This window comes from Protomyctophum parallelum (assembly GCF_964188405.1).
Source record: "Protomyctophum parallelum genome assembly, chromosome: 14".
Lineage (NCBI taxonomy): Eukaryota > Metazoa > Chordata > Actinopteri > Myctophiformes > Myctophidae > Protomyctophum > Protomyctophum parallelum.
The window spans coordinates 51336742-51357425 of NC_139709.1; the positions used below are offsets into that span (position 1 = coordinate 51336742).

The window sequence follows — 20684 nt, forward strand, 5'->3', positions numbered from 1 at the left end:
ACTTGTTCGGTTGGTGTGATTAGGGTGCCGTGTCATTAGTCAGAAGGTTCATTGTTCCGAAATTACTATCCCTATCTCTAACCCTAACCTAAACCTAACCGCAAGCACGGGAGCAAACCTAAACCTAACCGCAAGCACGGGAGCAGTGCATGTTCGGACTAACGGGACTTCGGATCTATGGGCAGTTTCCCTGATTAGGTGGGGTGGTCTTCCCCAATCAGGATGAAGGGTTTGACCCTTTCAAACGGCAGTCTGGCCAAGTGTCTGTATTTAGTTGTGAGGCTATATACAGGATATGATTGCTCACCCAGCCCGAGGTGACTTGAGGTGAAGGCTCCTTTGATTTGGTAACATTGCTTTGGTTGACATGCTGGGGACACAGAACGACACTGATGCCTTCAGTGTCTGCACATGCTGCCTGATAGTCCTGAAGGCAGATCTTCTGTCTTCAGTCTTTCGCTCACTGTTCACTGCTCACTGTTCACCTCAAGCAGGTCTTCAAGGTGTTTGCCTTTGCACAGGCTATATGGCTAGGACTCGTGCTTCAACCACTCAGAGAACTCCAACATGGTGTTGGTTGCTCCTGGGCGCATTGTGCGGCAGAATTCAGCTCTCATCTCTGGTGGCAGCTTGTTGAGGAGTCGTGCAACATGTGAGCCGAATCTAAGTTCTGTGTCTCCCTCTGGGCCTAGGGTAGACACTTCCGTAACACTAATTGGTGGGGCTGTCCAAACTTGTTGTTTAGATGTCAATCGGGTCTCTGTTGGTGAAGTCGGGTCTAGGTGGTCTAGAAGATGAGTTAGTCAGGGGATATTAATACAATCTGGTAATAAATTCCTTATCAAGAATTTTCTTCACCAATGTGTTTGGAATGGTGTCTACTAACATATCCCACATTGCTTTATATTCAACCACCCTAGGGGAACTTTTGACAGCTGCTGAAAGTTGGGGTACCATCAACAAACTATATAAGGCAAAATGTTAATTATGCTTTAAGTAGCATGTGACATGTCAAACTAGGGAGTTTTCATGATTCTGAATGCATTCCAAGCATTAGCTATGCACGAAGAACACTCCTTGGGCTGAAAACGGCCATAGCCGTCATCACAAAATGAGGTCAGCACATTTGGGCAAGTGGATATATGGCCGAATTTAGCCCAAGTGGTTTGACCCCTAGTTTGGCCATAGACTCCCTAGTTTGGCCATAGCCACTTGGTATGGTACCCAACTTTCAGCAGCTGTCAAAAATGCCCCTAGGGTGGTTCAATAGAAACCAATGTGGGATATGTTAGTAGAAACCTTTACAAACACATTGGTGAAAACATTCTTGGTAAGAAATTTATTCACAGATTTGACATTATTCTGATAATATTCCCTGACTAAATTGGTAAAATAATAGCAGGTCCACCATTTTTGAAAATGGCTGCCATTGTCACAGGATAAATCTAAATAGTACAACTATATTCCTCCTCCTTGAAAATGTAGGATTAGTCACCAGAATCAAGATCCTAGGTGGTGTAGAACTTGAGTTATTGGGAAATAACAGAAAGTTGGCGGCCATTTTGAAAAATGTCTACCATGGTCACAGGACAAATCTAAATAGTACCAATGTATCCCACATCCTTGAAAATGTATGATTAGTCACCAGAATCAAGATCCTAGGTGGTGTAGAACGTGAGTTATTGTAAAATAACAGCAGGTGGCGGCCATTTTGAAAATGGCTGCCATGCTCACAGGATCAATATAAATAGTACCACTGTATTCCTCATCCTTGAAAATGTGGGATTAGTTACCAGAATCAAGATCCTAGGTGGTCTAGAACCTAAATCAGTTAAACTTGTCAACTCCGTCAGATGTTCGTCAACTCCGTCAGACGTTCGTCCCGTGATGTTTTTGTTAATTTCCAAAGAAATAGAAAATTCGATGTTAAATCTTTTGTGCTTATGTATTGAAACACCAACTGAAATGATACGTAATGATGATTTTTTTTTTTTTTTACATGGTTTTCATGTTATAATATTGAAAATAAAGGTTGAAATGACGGATTTGAGAAATTGGATATTTCATAATAGTGTGATATTGGAACAAAACAATATTAAAATAATTGTATTACTTAACTTGATTACTGAAAGTGAAAGCCATTATAAGATAACTGAGGACTTTATATTATTGTTGAAATTATCAAATTCAATTAAAAGGGATTTTAGTGTGTCTGACGGAGTTGACATGAATCAGGTATTAAGTGCATAAATGTCCCATTTTAGAAATAAATGTTATGCGAAAAACCTGTTCCTTCTCAAGATTGGTAGTTGAGACCTGTGTCTACAAATACATCTATTTGATTTGAATGTATCTGTATCTATGTAAATGGAGAAGGAAAATTAAATGAGGGTAATGGGTAGGTGAGGATTAAACATGGTCGTCCTGCCACAACACAGCACCGGCTGGTGAGTTAAAGAACTCAACAAAGGTCCTTCTCACAGCCCGAGCAACTTCACCTGGATCATTCTCAACAATCACCATTGGGGGGAGGGAATCGGGAGTCTCCTCTGCCACGTCGGAAGCAGATGACTGAAGGTGCCATCTGAGAAGGTTGTGCAGGACAGTGATGGCTCTCACAACCTTCTCTGCATTCTGAGGATTCAGCTGGATCACCGTGTGCAAGACGCGGAATTGTGAAGCCATCAAACCAAAGGTCATCTCCACCATCATCCGTGCACGGGACAGACGATAGTTGAAAATGCTCTGGGAGTCGGTCTGGAGGTACCTTCCAGGAACTGGCCGCATCATGTCCCGCCGCAGAGGAAAGGCTTCATCTGCCACGAAAACATATGGGACCGGTCCCAGGTCCTCTGCGTTTGGGAGTGGTTCATCCTCAGGGAGGTTCAGTGTTCCGTCCCTTAGAGCTTCACCAAACGCTGATGCCCAGAGGATGCCGCTGTCGTTAGAACCGCCATAACCTCCCACATCGACCATGCGGAACAGGTAATTGGCATCTACAACAGCCAGAAGGACGATGGAATACTGGCCTTTGTAGTTGTAGAAACGGGCCCCCGAATGTCTGGGTGCCTGTATGACAACATGTTTGCCATCCAGTGCACCCACACAGTGAGGGAAGTTCCACTTCTGCTCAAAAACATTGGCTACAGCTTTCCACTCGTCCTTCGTCGGCACGGGCATCAACTCTGGTACCAAAGACTGCCAGGTGGCTTCAGCAGCGGTCGACACAATCTTGATCACAGTGGATTTGCCTACATGGAAATTGTAAGCAATGGTGGCAAAAGAATCCCCATGCGTAAGGTATCTGAAATAGAGGTATAGACAACAATCATCATGTTATAACACAAGCTAAACTCACAACTCACACACTTACAAGTGTGGTTGGTAATGGGATTAAGGTCAATGACCCACAACTCCACTACATCTGAGGCAAATAATGTACTTTTTGATCCACTACAATTATTTTACAAGTTAACCACTTGAACCCCAGCATCCCAATTCAGAGAAAAAAGGTTTTCCAAAAAGAGTTGATCTACAAGCTCACTCACAATGCGTAGCAATGTCACGTGGTGCGAGTTTGGATAATGGCCAGTTGCAGCAAAGACATATGGTGTAGAGGGGATAAAAGAACGCCATATACAGCTCCATCTCAATGAATTTGAATATTGTGTAAAACTTATTTTTCTTCCGTAATATAATTCAAAAAGTGAAACTTTCATATATCCTCAATTCATTGTGCATAAAGTGAAGTATTTAAAACCTTTTTTGTTTTAATCTTGATGATTATGGTGTACAGCTCATGAAAATCAAAAAATCCCATCTCAACAAATAAGAATATTTTACGAGAGAAATGTGAGAAATGTCGACCATCTGAAAAGTATATTAATGTATGCCGTCAATACTTGGTCTGGGCTACTTTTGAACAAATTATTTCATCAATGGGGGCGTGGCATGGAGGTGATCTGTAACCTTGTATTGTTGAGTCTCATGTCTCACACCTTCCTCTTGACAATACAACCTAGATTCTCTGTGGAGTTCAGGTCAGACCAGTTGGCTGGCCAGTTAAGCAGAGTAATACCATGGTCAGTACACCATTTACCAGTAGTTTTGGCTCTGTGGGCAGGTGCCAAATCAAGCTGGAAAGGAAAATTAGCATCTCCATGAAGCTTGTCAACATACTGAAGCACTCTAAAAAGATGGCTGTGTTGAAACCATTGTTAAGTTTTCACTATCAGTGGCTCAACACCAGCAGATAACATGGCCTAAATCATCACTATGTTTTGTCATGTCCAGAGTCTCAACACAACCATCTATTATGATATTTTACAGCACTGTGTGCCTCCGTACATTGACAAGCTTTATGTTGATGCTGATCTTCCTTTTCAGGCAGCACTTAGCACCTACCTGCCCACAGAGCCAAAACTACTAGTAACTGGTTTACTGACCATGGCATTACTGTGCTAACTGGCCAGCCAACTGGCCTGACCTGAACTCCACAAAGAATCTAGGTTGTAATGTCAAGAGGAAGCTGTGAGACATGAGACTCAACAATACAAATTAATGTACGGCTGTTATCAAACAAACCTGGGCTTCCATAACACCTCAACAGTACCACAGGTTGAACTTTTACACATTAGCCTATTCTATTTCATTGAGATGGAGCTGTAGTATAGTTGCAACTAGGAATCTGTTTTTAGGTTTCAATTGGTTAATGCATTTCTTGTTATAATAATAAAAATCTTCAAAGTGGCCAGTACGCTTACCACTTAGACTCTCGCCTCTATAAGTATATTATAACAAGAAATACATTGACCAATTGAAACCTATTTTATGGTTTCATCCTTGGAAAATAGCAAGGCTACTGTGCTGTAAAGCGACACGCTTGTATTTTCAAATACATTTGAGTACTCTTACTTAGTACTATAATACATGTATATTTGGAAGCCAAGTAGGCCTAAAGCAGCTACTAAAACTTTACTCAAGCTGTGGAAACATTACTTTTACTTGTGTTATTGCTACATTTATTGAAGTAAGACATCTGAGAACTTGTTCCACTATTGTGAACAAAATAAGGTAAAGACTAAAGATCTGAATGACAGTGTGGACTGGAAACATTAAATACACTTCCATGTACCATGCCTCACAGTCACAGGCACAGGCTTGGTGAGTTGACATTTTGTGAATACAATGCTAATTGCTAAGGCATTTTCCCTTTACAGTCTCTCCACCACTGACAGTGTCTTGATAACACTGTAGCCTATATGACAGTCTTCGATGATGTTCAAAATAGTGTTTGCCTTTCTCTCTTTTTGGTCCACATCTGAATACACATATCCATATGAAGTGCTATTAAACTCTATGGCCACAGATACAACTATGATGTAACGGAGTGCAATATCCCCTCCAACCGATAGGGTCACGTTACTCGCATAGTTGAAAGCATACAGAGAAATGGCCACCGATCACATTAGACTCCTTTTTTATACAACAATGCGAAATATATGGGTACTTCCGAGAGCCCGTGCACAATTGTAATATTCATGGGGCAAGCAAGTTATATTTTAAATCCGAAAGTGCAAACACTATTGTGGAGACCAAGACGGGCATGACAGATAGTATTGTGATCCAAGGCTACTAGCGACCGATCACAGTAGAAATGTAAACAACAGCAATGAACATGGTAGTTACCGTAAACAGATGGCAAGACGTTCGCCCGGACTGATGGCTTTCCGGAAAAAAGTGTCTTGCTTCTCGATCTGTTCCTTCACCTTGTCCAGCACCCAGTCGAACTGCTCCACAGAGAGCCTGAAGTACTCTTGAAAGCGTTCTTCGTCCTGGCGTAGCTCCATGAATAGATGCAGGTAGGCTACTCCCCTTGTTCTGCTCTTCTCGTATCGATCGGATGGACCCAATACCTCCTTCTGGGTCTGGCCCCGTTCTCTTCAGCCTCCGCTGCCCTCCTCATCATCATCATCCTCCTTCTCCTTCTCCTTCTGACCGCCACCAATATTAGAATGTGCCTTTCCCTGGGTGTCAACATCTTCTCCGCCTCTCACGCCCACATCGCCAACCAAGAAATAGAGGACTACAGGCCTTTAAATAGGCTTCCGTGTGCGTCTGCTCTAGGGACCGCCCAAAGCCCCGGAAGGCATTAAAGTGAGCAGGTGGAGCGAAATCCCTTCACGACGGACGACGTACGTCACGACGTATATTTTTCCGTCGCAACGTATATTCGAGTACGTCCTGGCGTAAATATCAATTCGTCCCGGCAGAACGGACTCGTCGCGGCTATATCTACCCGTTTGCGACGTAATAGGTTGACTATTATTTTCCGTCGCGCCAGAACGGGACTCGTCGCAGCTATATCTACCCGTTGTGGCGTGAGCTGGACTCGTCGCGACAGAACGTGACTCGTCGCGGCTATATCTACCCGTTTGCGACGTAATAGGTTGACTTTGTTATATGCCCGGTGCGCGGTGCCCTGCGCTGCCCTGCGCGGTGGCCTGGCACGTGGCCTGGCACGTGTGCCAGGCCACCGCGTGCACCTTGCCGGTCCGCCCTGCGCCCTGCGCGGTGGCCACCGCGTCCACCTTGCCGGCCCTTCGCCGTCCCCAGGCGACCCTGCGTTCCAGAGCTGTCACCTGCCCACCGAAAATAGCAGATCTACCAGCTCCTATACGGGATGGCCCGACCCGCGTCTGTGGACCCCTGGGGATCATGGTAGTCCACGGGGGTCCGTCTGTGTGTGTGTGTGTGTGTGTGTGTGTGTGTGTGTGTGTGTGTGTGTGTGTGTGTGAGCGTCTGAGCGCTTGTGCTCCTATCCGTGTGCCTCCCCCCCCCACCCCATGTGGACCCTTGGAGGGGGGGGGGTCCCCCCTTTGCACTTGCTGCGTATAGGGGGGGGGGGGGGGGGGGGCTGATAGATAACCTACAAGGACATATGAATTTAATTTATATACACGGCTATATTCAAAGCTCACCGCGCTCGTATAGCGCATTGACTGTCTGTCTGTCTGTCTGTCTGTCTGTCTGTCTGTCTGTCTGTCTGTCTGTCTGTCTGTCTGTCTGTCTGTCTGTCTGTCTGTCTGTATTAAAGGCCTTTTATATGTGATCTCACATAATGTGCGAGTCAGAGCTAGCAAAAATTATGCTGGGTATTTTTTTTTTATATATATAATATATGTGCGCAGCATTATAGAAGGCTATTGTGTGTGTGTGTGTGTGTGTGTGTGTGTGTGTGTGTGTGTGTGTGTGTGTGTGTGTGTGTGTGTGTGAGCGTCTGAGCGTTTGTGCTCCTATCCGTGTGCCTCCCCCCCCCCACCCCATGTGGACCCTTGGAGGGGGGGGTCCCCCCTTTGCACTTGCTGCGTATAGGGGGGGGGGGCTGATAGATATGTGTTGTCGCTGCCCCCTGGTGATCGCTGATCGGATAGGCTATATACACTATACAGCAACTGGCCTAATCAGCATATGATTGACTACTATTGGTATGTCTGTAAACCTCGTCCTTCCAGTCGCTTTGTAGCAAAGAGTAGCGTGCGCTGGTTTGTTTTGGGAAACAGCAAAACGCAAAATTTATTTTTCAAGGCAAAGATAAAGTAGCCTAATTCAGAAGAAGAAGCTGTGAGTCGGCTGTCAGCACTCAGCAGCACCACCAGTGCCGCACGGTTCACGGTTCACAGTCCACACCACTGCAGCAACACTGACACGTTCAGCGGAATGACTGCTGTCTCTGTGCCGTCTGTGAAGAGCCATGACCCGCTACTCCTGGAGGGGTAATCTACACTGACTGACTCGAGACTTGAGAAAAAGACGTCCAAAAGTCGCTGTCTGTGTATAGGCTAATTCATTGGTAAAAGTATGCTAAATAACTCATTTTTAGACCATCTGGGAAATAAATAAATCCGCGGCGGCGAGAGCCCCCCCCCCCCCCCCCAACGCAATTCTATAGCAGCCTACCCAAAGGTAAAACGCACCCGCCGCCTAATATAGCACACATGTGTGCACATGTGTGCTATATATGTTATAGCTCTAGAGACGCAGAGACAGAGACATATTTATTTAAAATAATCCTGTCTCGCACGGCCTATATAGAGCCAATGAACAGAGCACATCCCCCCCCCCCCCCCCCCTCTCTCTCTCTCTCTCTCTCTCTCTCTCTCTCTCTCATGCAGCACACGCTGTGCTGTGATATCAATCAGTCGGCAAATGATCATTGAGTAACGTTAGCTCTGACTCGCACATTATGTGAGATCACATATAAAAGGCCTTTAATATAGCCACAGATCATAGCTTGGGCACTACCCTACCATCTCTCTATAGTGGGGCACCGACTATCTGCAAGCTCACAACGCGCTGCATGTGGACGCAACACTTGGAGCTTGTAGATGCGCACCACAGATCATGTGTGTTCCAGCTAACCCTATAGCATAACACACATACACAAGCAACAGTATAGACATCTATTCATCATTATTTATTTCAAATCAAAATACAATGTAATGCTGCACCACTGTCATGAAGTTCGCACACACACACACACACACACACACACACACACACACACACACACACACACACACACACACACACACACGAGATTCTGACAGAATGCGGCGGCATTCTTAAAATAAACAGATATACAAGCTTATAGTGTACCATAGCGTACATACCAGCGTACTTACCGTTCAATAATAATTAGCAGTATTATTATTAACGAAAAACATAAATACTAGCCTACTATTTTATTGGTCTAGTTCAGTTGATTGAAACAAACGTAATGGAATTCAATTGCCTACATTCAGTATAGGCCTGGTTTATAATGATGCAGGGAGATTTTCTGAGCCAGTCCGTGCCATGTCATTTACTGCATTACATCTTCTGCTATTTTCGGAGCTGCCAGATTAATATTTAAATCTTTAGTTGGAAGAATGCAATAGCATATCATAAGTGTTGACCATAATGGGACGGTTGGAAGTGGAACCAAATGAACCCCCGACGGCCGGCGCTATTCAGCTATAAGGCCTATAAACGATATGGCCATACAAATATGGTTATGTGGTGGTCTGTGACATGTCTGCGTGCGTGCGTGAAAGACAGACAGAATACGACGCAATGACATGTCAAATTGTCAATTGTAGATCAGCTGCTTGTTATTAAAGTAGGCTAATATGAAGGCAGCGTCTCCGCAAACGTGGACACCCGTGGCCCCCCTTGATCCCCAAGGGTCCACGGGGACCCGTACCGCCCGGGGGTATTATCATTAACCCCCGTGCGCTCTGATCCACAAGGCGCACGGGGCTGCGCAGAACCGCGCTCTGAGCTCAGATGCCGGCCGACAGACAGACAGACAGACAGACAGTCAATGCGCTATACGAGCGCGGTGAGCTTTGAATATAGCCGTGTATATAAATTAAATTCATATGTCCTTGTAGGTTATCTATCAGCCCCCCCCCCCCCTATACGCAGCAAGTGCAAAGGGGGGACCCCCCCCCCTCCAAGGGTCCACATGGGGTGGGGGGGGGGGAGGCACACGGATAGGAGCACAAGCGCTCAGACGCTCACACACACACACACACACACACACACACACACACACACACACACACACACACACACACACACACACACACACACACACAGACGGACCCCCGTGGACTACCGTGATCCCCAGGGGTCCACAGACGCGGGTCGGGCCATCCCGTATAGGAGCTGGTAGATCTGCTATTTTCGGTGGGCAGGTGACAGCTCTGGAACGCAGGGTCGCCTGGGGACGGCGAAGGGCTCCACGGAACCGGACCGGCAAGGTGCACGCGGTGGCCTGGCACACGTGCACACGTGCCAGGCCACCGCGCAGGGCGGACCGGCAAGGTGCACGCGGTGGGCGTAGGGCAGCGCAGGGCACCGCGCAGGGCACCGCGCACCGGGCATATAACAAAGTCAACCTATTACGTCGCAAACGGGTAGATATAGCCGCGACGAGTCACGTTGTGTCGCGACGAGTCCAGCTCACGCCACAACGGGTAGATATAGCCGTGACGAGTCCCGTTATGTCGCGACGGAAAATAATAGTCAACCTATTACGTCGCAAACGGGTAGATATAGCCGCGACGAGTCCGTTCTGCCGGGACGAATTGATATTTACGCCAGGACGTACTCGAATATACGTTGCGACGGAAAAATATACGTCGCGACGTACGTCGTCCGTCGTGAAGGGATTTCGCTGTCTCTCAAAGTGAGACCTGACGCGACGTCCAACTGACGCCTCCACGCCTGACAGTGTGCCCAGAGCCTCTGTCTGCCTGTCTGTCTGCCTGCCTGCCTGCCTGCCTGCCTGCCTGCCTGTCTGTCCATGAGTAGCTGTCTGCCTGTCTATGAGTAGTTGCCTGCCTGCCTGCCAGCAAGTTGGTTAACAGAAAATATTTTTTTTATGGCTGAGAAAATAAAATACAATGAACACATTCTGCCTAAAAATAGATTACCCAGGTAGGCCAATGACCTTTTTCATGAAATAAAAAATGAGTAGTGATATGGCTGACTGAGTAAAATCAAATAAAACAATCTACCTGAAAATAGATAGCTATAAGTGAAGAACTATTAATGGCAGCTGGGTTTCATCATTCAAATAAAATAAAATTCTGTCCGTTTAGCTACTATTATGCACACTATTATGCTCCAAAAGATATATGGGCAAGGCTCTTCATCTGGTCAGACTCCAGGGAATAGGGATACACAGAGTACATGTCTTTCATTTGCATTGCATGACTTGGTCCACTTTAAACAAACGTTGTATTTTCATAAAAAGTAAGGAACTGCTCAAATCTGAGAGCAAAAAAAATGTAATATACAAAATAAATCTAGTGAGACGGGTGGCATACCTTCTCCTTTGCAAGCTTACTGAAGTCGGGTGTGTATGCTGTGAGCGCGATGTGCATGCAATGATTGAGGTGCGCGTCTGTCAGCCTGTTGCGCTTCTGATTCTTAATCAGATTCATCGTTGAAAACCCTGACTCACAAATATAGGTTGATCCAAACATTGTCAAAAGGTAAATAGCAAGTCTCTTGCTGTTCTTATATGGCTGTGCAGAACGAGTCCAAAACGCCCACAGTTCTTCTTCCTTGAACTTGGCTTTCAGCAGCTCGTCTGTTTGAAGCTGCGTAATTTCCAGCTGGAACGTGCCCTCGTCGATAACGGGCAGCAGAGCCTTTGCTTCGGCTGGGCATGACCCGGTGGCAGTGACGCTGAAATCTGAGCACTTCACTCGGGAGTTGGAAATGCTCAAAGCGGGCCTTAAAGTTATCTCTCAAGCATTTCAGCAATGCTTCCATTTCGGACAGTGAACCTGCATTTTTACGGGGGACGCCGCGCAGAGTAGGGAATTGTAACTTTCTCCCCTTTAGATCAGATGGGAACACTGTATCCAAATTAACTTGAAATGCATGCACTTTGTGGATAAGCTCTGCCACACTCGCACCTCCACCCTGCAGCTGCAGATTAAGCGTGTTAAGGTGACTTGTGAATATCACACAGAAATGCGAGATGTGATATGAACTCTGGATCTTACATAAATGACAAGAACTCCTGTGATTTGGCAGATTTCTGACCGGAGAGAAAAGCAGTTACCTCATTTCGCAGTGCAAAGAATATCTCCAGCACACGCCCCCTGCTCAACCACCTCACGTCGTTGTGCTGAAGGAGGCCAGCGTATTCGGCGTTCTGTTCCTTGAGCAACATTTTTAAAAGCCGGTGCTGCAAACTTGACGTTGAACGGATATGGTTCACTGTTTTAATCACCGTCTCCATGGTTTGTTTCATCTTGCCAGACAGCTTCGCACACAAAACAGTCTGATGAATGATGCAATGAAGTGAGTTTACAGTGGGGTATAGTCTTTTCGTACACGCGACACAAAGCCCTTCTCCTTTCCGATCATGGATGCTCCCCCGTCGGTAACGAGAAGGTTTATTTTACCGAGATCCAAAGCATTTTCATTAAAAAAATCTTCACAGCAGCATAAGTCAGCTCTCCAGTTGTGTTCGTATCCAGGGGCAAAAGGCACAGTAACTCCTCTTTGAACACATGTCCATCAAAGTACCTGACAAATACAGATAGTTGAGCTGTATCAGTTTGGTCAGTTGACTCATTTGACCCTGATTTCAGATGTGACACCAAAGAGGAAAAGCTGTTCTCATACAAATGTTCAACTCTGCGCATCGCGGTTGAGTCCGATAGCTGCACTGTTTTCACACGATTGATGATCTCCTCCTTCTGTTTCTCCCCAGCATACAACTCCTCCACCATGCCTAGTGTGCACCGTTTCACCACTTCAGCGTCCAAAAATGGCTTTCCATGTTTAACAAGCTCCCAAGTCACACGTAGTGAGGCCGCAGTGGCCTTTTGCGTTAGTGTTGCTGCTGTTGTTATTATGGCTGTGGAGCCAGCGTAAGATTTTTTCAAATGAATAATCTTGTCTTCTCTGGCTTTGCTACCAGGCGGAAAGTCGGTGTGGAACCGTGCATGTTTGCTTTCATAGTGTCAAGCTTAACAACCGACACTGTTTGCACGCAAATTAAACATAGTGGTGTTGCATTTGCATGTGTAACTGTCCCAGCAATGGGTATTTTGTAATTTTCTATTTCTATTTTCTATTTTCTATTTTCTATTTTCTATTTTCTATTTCTATTTCTATTTCTATTTTCTATTTCTATTTTATATTCTATTTTATTGCTTACCTTTCAGAAATTAGAATATGTGAACATTATAGGTATGTTTATTTGGGTACATGGTAATGGTAAATGCATGGTGAGATAGTGCCATCTACAGTGCTCTGTATTTGTGGTCTGTTTGTCACATTAAAAATGACAACTTTTCCAGCCACTGACGCTTCATCAGGTATAGGTATGCAATCTTGCATACCATGCCTAGACCTGACGAAGAGCCAGTGGCTCAAAACGTCACTAATGCAGTAATGGGAGCTTATCCTGGAATCCAGACTGATTTACAAGTACACCCAAAGACATCTTACCATGAGCATAAAAATCCCACAGTCATTGCCTAACATCTGGCAGGGCAAATCCTAAAAAGAAGAAAAAAAAAAAAAGAAAAAGAAAATGGCACTTGCATTCAGTGTCTACTGTACACTACTGTTTTTGAAGCCGCTTTAAATACCCCTGCAAAAACATCAAAGCACTAATAAAGACATTGACAGTTTACTGTAAGCCTATACATTTTGTAGTAAGTAAATTATAAGTCACCGGAATGTCATGTCCAGTCATCTCAGTCCATCTGCCAGGGGTGATTTGCTGTGCAATCCGCCTAATTGTAAAAAAAAAAAAAACATTATCATTCTGCTGCAGCTTATCAACAGCCCAGGTGAACGTGGGCCATATCATATCTTCATCCAAACACCCAGAACACACCCTGTGCAAGTGCTCACCCTGTTGCAAGTGCTCGCAGAGAAACAAACAAGAAATGAATGAGGCCTCTAAGCAAGGAAGAGGATAGAGGATGGTATCCTGTGCCAGAAACGTTCAATCAAATAAAATAAAGAATATGCAAACACAAAAACATGCAAACTGGCTGTAGGAACGTAGCCAAAACAGAGTATACCGTACGCAAACTCAGAAACATGCAAACTGGCTGTAGGAACGTAGCCAACATAAATACATCAGTCAGACCAAAGTTATTGCTGCTGGTCGCAAGCGTGCGCTGCGCCCGGCCTACTTGCATCTTCAGAAAAGAAAAGAAAAGAAAGAAAGAGAGAGAGGGGGGGGGGGTAAGAAGACATCACATCACATTTCAAGTAAGATGATAATACTCGGCTGTGCAGGCACGTTTCTGGGTGGGGGTGGCGGGGGCATGGGCCAGGCACAAAAAAGCTCTCTTCCTACGCAAGCCATCGAAGGATGAGCTGCGCGGGGGGAGGAAAAAAAGATAACCTAGGCTGCAGGGGGGGGGGGGGCTGTGTGTAAAGACATGTGTGTCCATGAGAACAGTTGGGTGGAAAGTTCATTTCCCATGTGTTTGTGTAAGTGTGTTCCTGGCATATCTCCCCAAGGTCATGTCACGTTGCCTCATTGTCCTGCGTTATCATGGCGGGTTCAGTGGAGACGAACGCGGCCCAGACGAAGACACAACAGGTGTCAGGGAGGGTGGGGGGGGGGCAGAGGGTCTTGTCTTACGCTGTCTCTTCTTGTGGAGATTGTCAATTGGGGGGAATCCAGATTCATGTTTAGAGCGAGGGATAGCAATATGGCTATTTCTCCTCTATGTCCGTTATGGCTCTCTGTCAGTCATGACACTCGGGCGCTGAAAAGGTTCCATTTGTACACTCTCAGAGTTACAGACCTGTAAGGGTCCATTTGGTTCCATTTGTACACTCTCAGAGTTACAGACCCATAAGGGTCCATTTGGTTCCATTTGTACGCTCTCAGAGTTACAGACCTGTAAGGGTCCATTTGGTTCCATTTGTACACTCTCAGAGTTACAGACCTGTAAGGGTCCATTTGGTTCCATTTGTACACTCTCAGAGTTACAGACCTGTAAGGGTCCATTTGGTTCCATTTGTACACTCTCAGAGTTACAGACCTGTAAGGGTCCATTTGGTACCTCTGAAATGTAGTGGATTATAAGCAAAAGTAGTGGTCATTTTAAATTTCATATTCTTTTCTGGGACACACTCAAATTCAAATTCAAATGAGCTGTATTGGCAATGCGAAAACATAGGTTTACTGTACATTGTTGACGTCAAAATACAATAAAAACAGTTGAAAATGTGTAAAGTATATACAGTGTTCTAACAGGGAATACAGCTTTTTATTTTTTACAAAACAAAACAAATGGCAGCATTTATTTGTAGTCACTTTAAGACAAATGGTAGCATTTATTTGTAGTCACTTTGGGGCAAATAGTAGCATTTATTTGTAGTCACTTTGGGACAAATGGTAGCATTTCTTTGTAGTCACTTTGGGGCAAATAGTAGCATTTATTTGTAGTCACTTTGGGACAAATGGTAGCATTTCTTTGTAGTCACTTTGGGGCAAATAGTAGCATTTATTTGTAGTCACTTTGTGACAAATAGCAGCATTTTGTCTCAGGCCTACGTATTTAAATAGTATACAGGAGAAAAGAAAAACAACCCCTCAGATGAATTGAACATGGTGGACACTCTTGTAAACCAGTGTAATGCTTTATGGTGTCGTCTACTCACAGTTAACAGTCTTTGTGTTGAGTTGTGCTTGAAATGTATGTAATTCTGCAAACTGTTAATAATTACTTCAGTCAATCAAGTGGGGTCCGGGGCCCGGGGACACCCAGGGGTCTTTGAGGGAGTTCCAGGGGGTCCCAAGCTAAATGATAGTTTGTAACAAAATGGTGCTGCAACTCTGAGAGTGTACAAATGCATTTGTACACTCTCAGAGTTAAATTAGCATTGATGTTACAATATAAATTGGGGGTCCCAGGGATAGAAATGCCATTAAAAAATGGCATGCATGTCAAACAGGGGTCCTTGACATTAAACAAGTCCAGACTAATTAGTGTCATTTTGGGGGTCCTGGACATGAAAAAGTTTGTGAACCACTGGATTACACACAGCACACACCATGTGGTGCATTCATCTCCAACAAAAGGGCGACATCTAGTGGCGTGCTCCGCCCCCTGCACCCACCCAGCAAGCTGCTGTCATTATAGTGTTATGGTGTTCAGCTGTTCACTAATTGTTCCCGGCTCCGTTGTTTGTGTGTGTTTGAGCGGCAGAATGCGGCAGAGAGTTTCTTTTGGTGTTTTACTGAAGTTGTGCTTAAGGTTTTTTCTTCTAATGAAAAGGAAGCAGAGCTGAATGCGTGTTTATGGCAGAATGAAGTAAAATGCGGTAAAAAGCAGAAGAATTCAAGGAGCAGACGTGACTTAATGTCCTCCAGGTAAACATAAAGCTGCTAATGCTAATGCTAGCGGGCCATGCGTCTGGAGTTTAGAGACCCCCCCACCGCTAGCTATTTGACGTGAAAAGGTTTGTGAACCAGTGGTTTACAAAACTTTTCACGTCAAGGACCCCCAAATTGATGCTTTATTAGCTCCGCGGACCCCCTTTTGAAAAGGTAATGCCAGAGACCCCCCATGATAGGGGGCTAGCAGTGATTCTCAACCAGTTTGACATGCATTAGTCATACGGACCCCCATTTAGTGACATTTAATTACCATTCAGCTGTTGGGGACCCCCAACAGCTGGAAGTTTATCTACATTTTATTTTAAAGATTAAATCTAGAATTGTAGAGGCATTTTCATACTGTACATGTGTGTCCAGGTATTGCAACCACAACTCTGCTGGTCCCACAATAACAAGTACGGCAAACGTTTATCCCTACTTTTATTTTAAGTTTTATGTGCTGGTTCAAAGACCAGAAAATCCATGTCTGACTACAGCCTGTACATTTGTCAGTAAGTATTTTATAGACCATTAGAGAGAGGGTCAGGGCAGGTGCTCAAAATATAAAGTAAAACAGCATAACCTGTTGAAATATGCTCACTTTGGCTGTGGACGGCTACATTTAAAGGTCTGGTTTTGTGCTAGGAGTGTCAGGATTTCTAACTAGAGCAGGAGTCTTCATGTTTTTCTGACCAAGGACCCTTTAGCTGAGAGAGAGATGAAGCAGGGACCCTCACTACATATTGTATCAAATTGTGTTGCAGATTAAACATTGTATATGTAACTTCATTGACAACACTGTGTTCGTGTTGTGTAAATTAACGTTTTATTTGTTTACACAATCTTTTCCATTTACAGTATATGTTGGATTCATGTACGTGTATAGCCTCATGTGCCTGTAACAAAATAGGATATCAACATTGTTCAATAGTAATTGAATTTATCAATCTGTGTTCCCAGGTATTGAAATCACAACATAAAGAGAAGACATTCGTTCAACCACACCAGTTCCAGAGCCAGATTCTAGAACCGCAGATATTACTCATCCCACAAGAAGTACGGCAGCAAAAGTTTATCTCTAGTTTTATTTAAGTACTGATCTACAGTAATAGGCCTGATCTTATTTTAAGTCTTTATCTGAATTACATAAACTCTTGTTGTGGAGTCTGTCTGTAACAAAATAGATATTCTTTTTTCAATTAGAATAAAATAATTGAATGTTCCTATCTGTGTGCCCAGGTATTGCAATCACAACAGAAAGTGAAGGCATTCGTTCAACCACACCTGTTCCAGAGCCAGATTCTACAACTGCAGATATTTCTAGTCCCACAAGAAGTACGGCACCAAAAGTTGTTCTCTAGTTTATTTTATGTACTGATCTGAAAGGTCTGATCATATTTTAAGTGCTTATTTGAATTTCATCAAATCTTGTATCTGTGGAGTCTGTGTCTGTAACAAAATATGTGATAAAAAATGGTTATATTAGAATACTAATTGAATTTTCCTATCTGTGTCCCCAGGTATTGCAGTCACAACAGAAAGAGAAGACACTCGTACAACCACACCAGTTTCAGAGACAGATTCTACAACCGCAGTTACTAGACTTCCTACTCATCCCACAACAAGAAGTACGGCAACAGAAGTTTATCTACATTTTATTTTAAAGATTAAATCTAGAATTGTAGAGGCATTTTCATACTGTACATGTGTGTCCAGGTATTGCAACCACAACTCTGCTGGTCCCACAATAACAAGTACGGCAAACGTTTATCCCTACTTTTATTTTAAGTTTTATGTGCTGGTTCAAAGACCAGAAAGTCCATGTCTGACTACAGCCTGTACATTTGTCAGTAAGTATTTTATAGACCATTAGAGAGAGGGTCAGGGCAGGTGCTCAAAATATAAAGTAAAACAGCATAACCTGTTGAAATATGCTCACTTTGGCTGTGGACGGCTAGATTTAAAGGTCTGGTTTTGTGCTAGGAGTGTCAGGATTTCTAACTAGAGCAGGCGTCTTCATGTTTTTCTGACCAAGGACCCTTTAGCTGAGAGAGAGATGAAGCAGGGACTCTCACTACATATTGTATCAAATTGTGTTGCAGATTAAACATTGTATAGGTAACTTCATTGACAACACTGTGTTCGTGTTGTGTAAATTAATGTTTTATTGATTGTTTGTTTACACAATCTTTTCCATTTACAGTATATGTTGGATTCATGTACGTGTATCGCCTCATGTGCCTGTAACAAAATAGGATATCAACATTGTTCAATAGTAATTGAATTTATCAATCTGTGTTCCCAGGTATTGAAATCACAACAAAAAGAGAAGACATTCGTTCAACCACACCAGTTCCAGAGCCAGATTCTACAACCGCAGATATTACTCATCCCACAAGAAGTACGGCAGCAAAAGTTTATCTCTAGTTTTATTTAAGTACTGATCTACAGTAATAGGCCTGATCTTATTTTAAGTCTTTATCTGAATTACATAAACTCTTGTTGTGGAGTCTGTCTGTAACAAAATAGATATTCTTTTTTCAATTAGAATAAAATAATTGAATTTTCCTATCTGTGTGCCCAGGTATTGCAATCACAACAGAAAGTGAAGGCATTCGTTCAACCACACCTGTTCCAGAGCCAGATTCTACAACTGCAGATATTTCTAGTCCCACAAGAAGTACGGCACCAAAAGTTTTGCTCTAGTTTATTTTATGTACTGATCTGAAAGGTCTGATCATATTTTAAGTGCTTATTTTAATTTCATCAAATCTTGTATCTGTGGAGTCTGTGTCTGTAACAAAATATGTGATAAAAAATGGTTAAATTAGAATACTAATTGAATTTTCCTATCTGTGTCCCCAGGTATTGCAGTCACAACAGAAAGAGAAGACACTCGTACAACCACACCAGTTTCAGAGACAGATTCTACAACCGCAGTTACTAGACTTCCTACTCATCCCACAACAAGAAGTACGGCAACAGAAGTTTATCTACATTTTATTTTAAAGATTCAATCTAGAATTGTAGAGGCATTTTCATACTGTACATGTGTGTCCAGGTATTGCAACCACAACAGTCTCTGCTGGTCCCACAATAACAAGTATGGCAAACGTTTATCCCTACTTTTATTTTAAGTTTTATGTGCTGGTTCAAAGACCAGAAAGTCCATGTCTGACTACAGCCTGTACATTTGTCAGTAAGTATTTTATAGACCATTAGAGAGAGGGTCAGGGCAGGTGCTCAAAATATAAAGTAAAACAGCATAACCTGTTGAAATATGCTCACTTTGGCTGTGGACGGCTACATTTAAAGGTCTGGTTTTGTGCTAGGAGTGTCAGGATTTCTAACTAGAGCAGGCGTCTTCATGTTTTTCTGACCAAGGACCCTTTAGCTGAGAGAGAGATGAAGCAGGGACCCTTACTACATATTGTATCAAATTGTGTTGCAGATTAAACATTGTATAGGTAACTTCATTGACAACACTGTGTTCGTGTTGTGTAAATTAACGTTTTATTGATGGTTTGTTTACACAATCTTTTCCATTTACAGTATATGTTGGATTCATGTACGTGTATAGCCTCATGTGCCTGTAACAAAATAGGATATCAACATTGTTCAATAGTAATTGAATGTATCAATCTGTGTTAACCCCTTAGATAGCATTTCTGTTGGCTCAGATAGCATTTGATACAGACTTATAGCATGTTATGTAGACAGCACTATAATTGTATTGTATATAGTCATAGCACGCCATAGTACATATGTATAGCATAGTAGTAAATATGTATAGTTTATATGTATAGTGTATGTATAGTCCCATTATATAGATATTCCACTGTTACTTTCTTAGCTTACGCATGTTCCATGATAAATGCTTTTATGTGATGTATTCCCATGCTTTTGTTCTTGCTTAAATGTAAGTCGCTCTGGATTAAGAGCGTCTGCTAAATGCCTAAATTGTAAATTGTGTTCCCAGGTATTGAAATCACAACATAAAGAGAAGACATTCGTTGAACCACACCAGTTCCAGAGCCAGATTCTACAACCGCAGATATTACTCATCCCACAAGAAGTACGGCAGCAAAAGTTTATCTCTAGTTTTATTTAAGTACTGATCTACAGTAATAGGCCTGATCTTATTTTAAGTCTTTATCTGAATTACATAAACTCTTGTTGTGGAGTCTGTGTCTGTAACAAAATAGATATTCTTTTTTTCAATTAGAATAAAATAATTGAATGTTCCTATCTGTGTGCCCAGGTATTGCAATCACAACAGAAAGTGAAGGCATTCGTTCAACCACACCTGTTCCAGAGCCAGATTCTATAACTGCAGATATTTCTAGTCCCACAAGAAGTACGGCACCAAAAGTTTTTCTCTAGTTTATTTAAGTGCTTATTTGAATTTAAACAAATCTTGTATCTGTCGAGTCTGTGTCTGTAACACAATATGTGATAAAAAATGGTTATATTAGAATACTAATTGAATTGTCCTATCTGTGTCCCCAGGTATTGCAGTCACAACAGAAAGAGAAGACACTCGTACAACCACACCAGTTTCAGAGACAGATTCTACAACCGCAGATATTACTCATCCCACAAGAAGTACGGCAGCAAAAGTTTATCTCTAGTTTTATTTAAGTACTGATCTACAGTAATAGGCCTGATCTTATTTTAAGTCTTTATCTGAATTACATAAACTCTTGTTGTGGAGTCTGTCTGTAACAAAATAGATATTCTTTTTTCAATTAGAATAAAA

The 20684-nt window shown here is 43.2% G+C and overlaps 1 protein-coding gene across 1 annotated transcript; it reads left to right on the plus strand.

The window, feature by feature from the left end:
- Positions 1–14089: 14089 nt before the first annotated feature.
- LOC310871386 (uncharacterized protein) lies at positions 14090–20290 on the plus strand (the record flags this gene model as incomplete). Its single annotated transcript, XM_083782871.1, has 9 exons — positions 14090–14149; positions 16886–16981; positions 17165–17260; positions 17446–17553; positions 18231–18326; positions 18510–18605; positions 18791–18898; positions 19905–20000; positions 20187–20290. 9 exons carry the CDS (start codon positions 14090–14092, stop codon positions 20253–20255), a joined length of 825 nt encoding a protein of 274 aa, XP_083638997.1. The 3' UTR covers positions 20256–20290.
- Between the last annotated feature and the right edge of the window lie 394 nt (positions 20291–20684).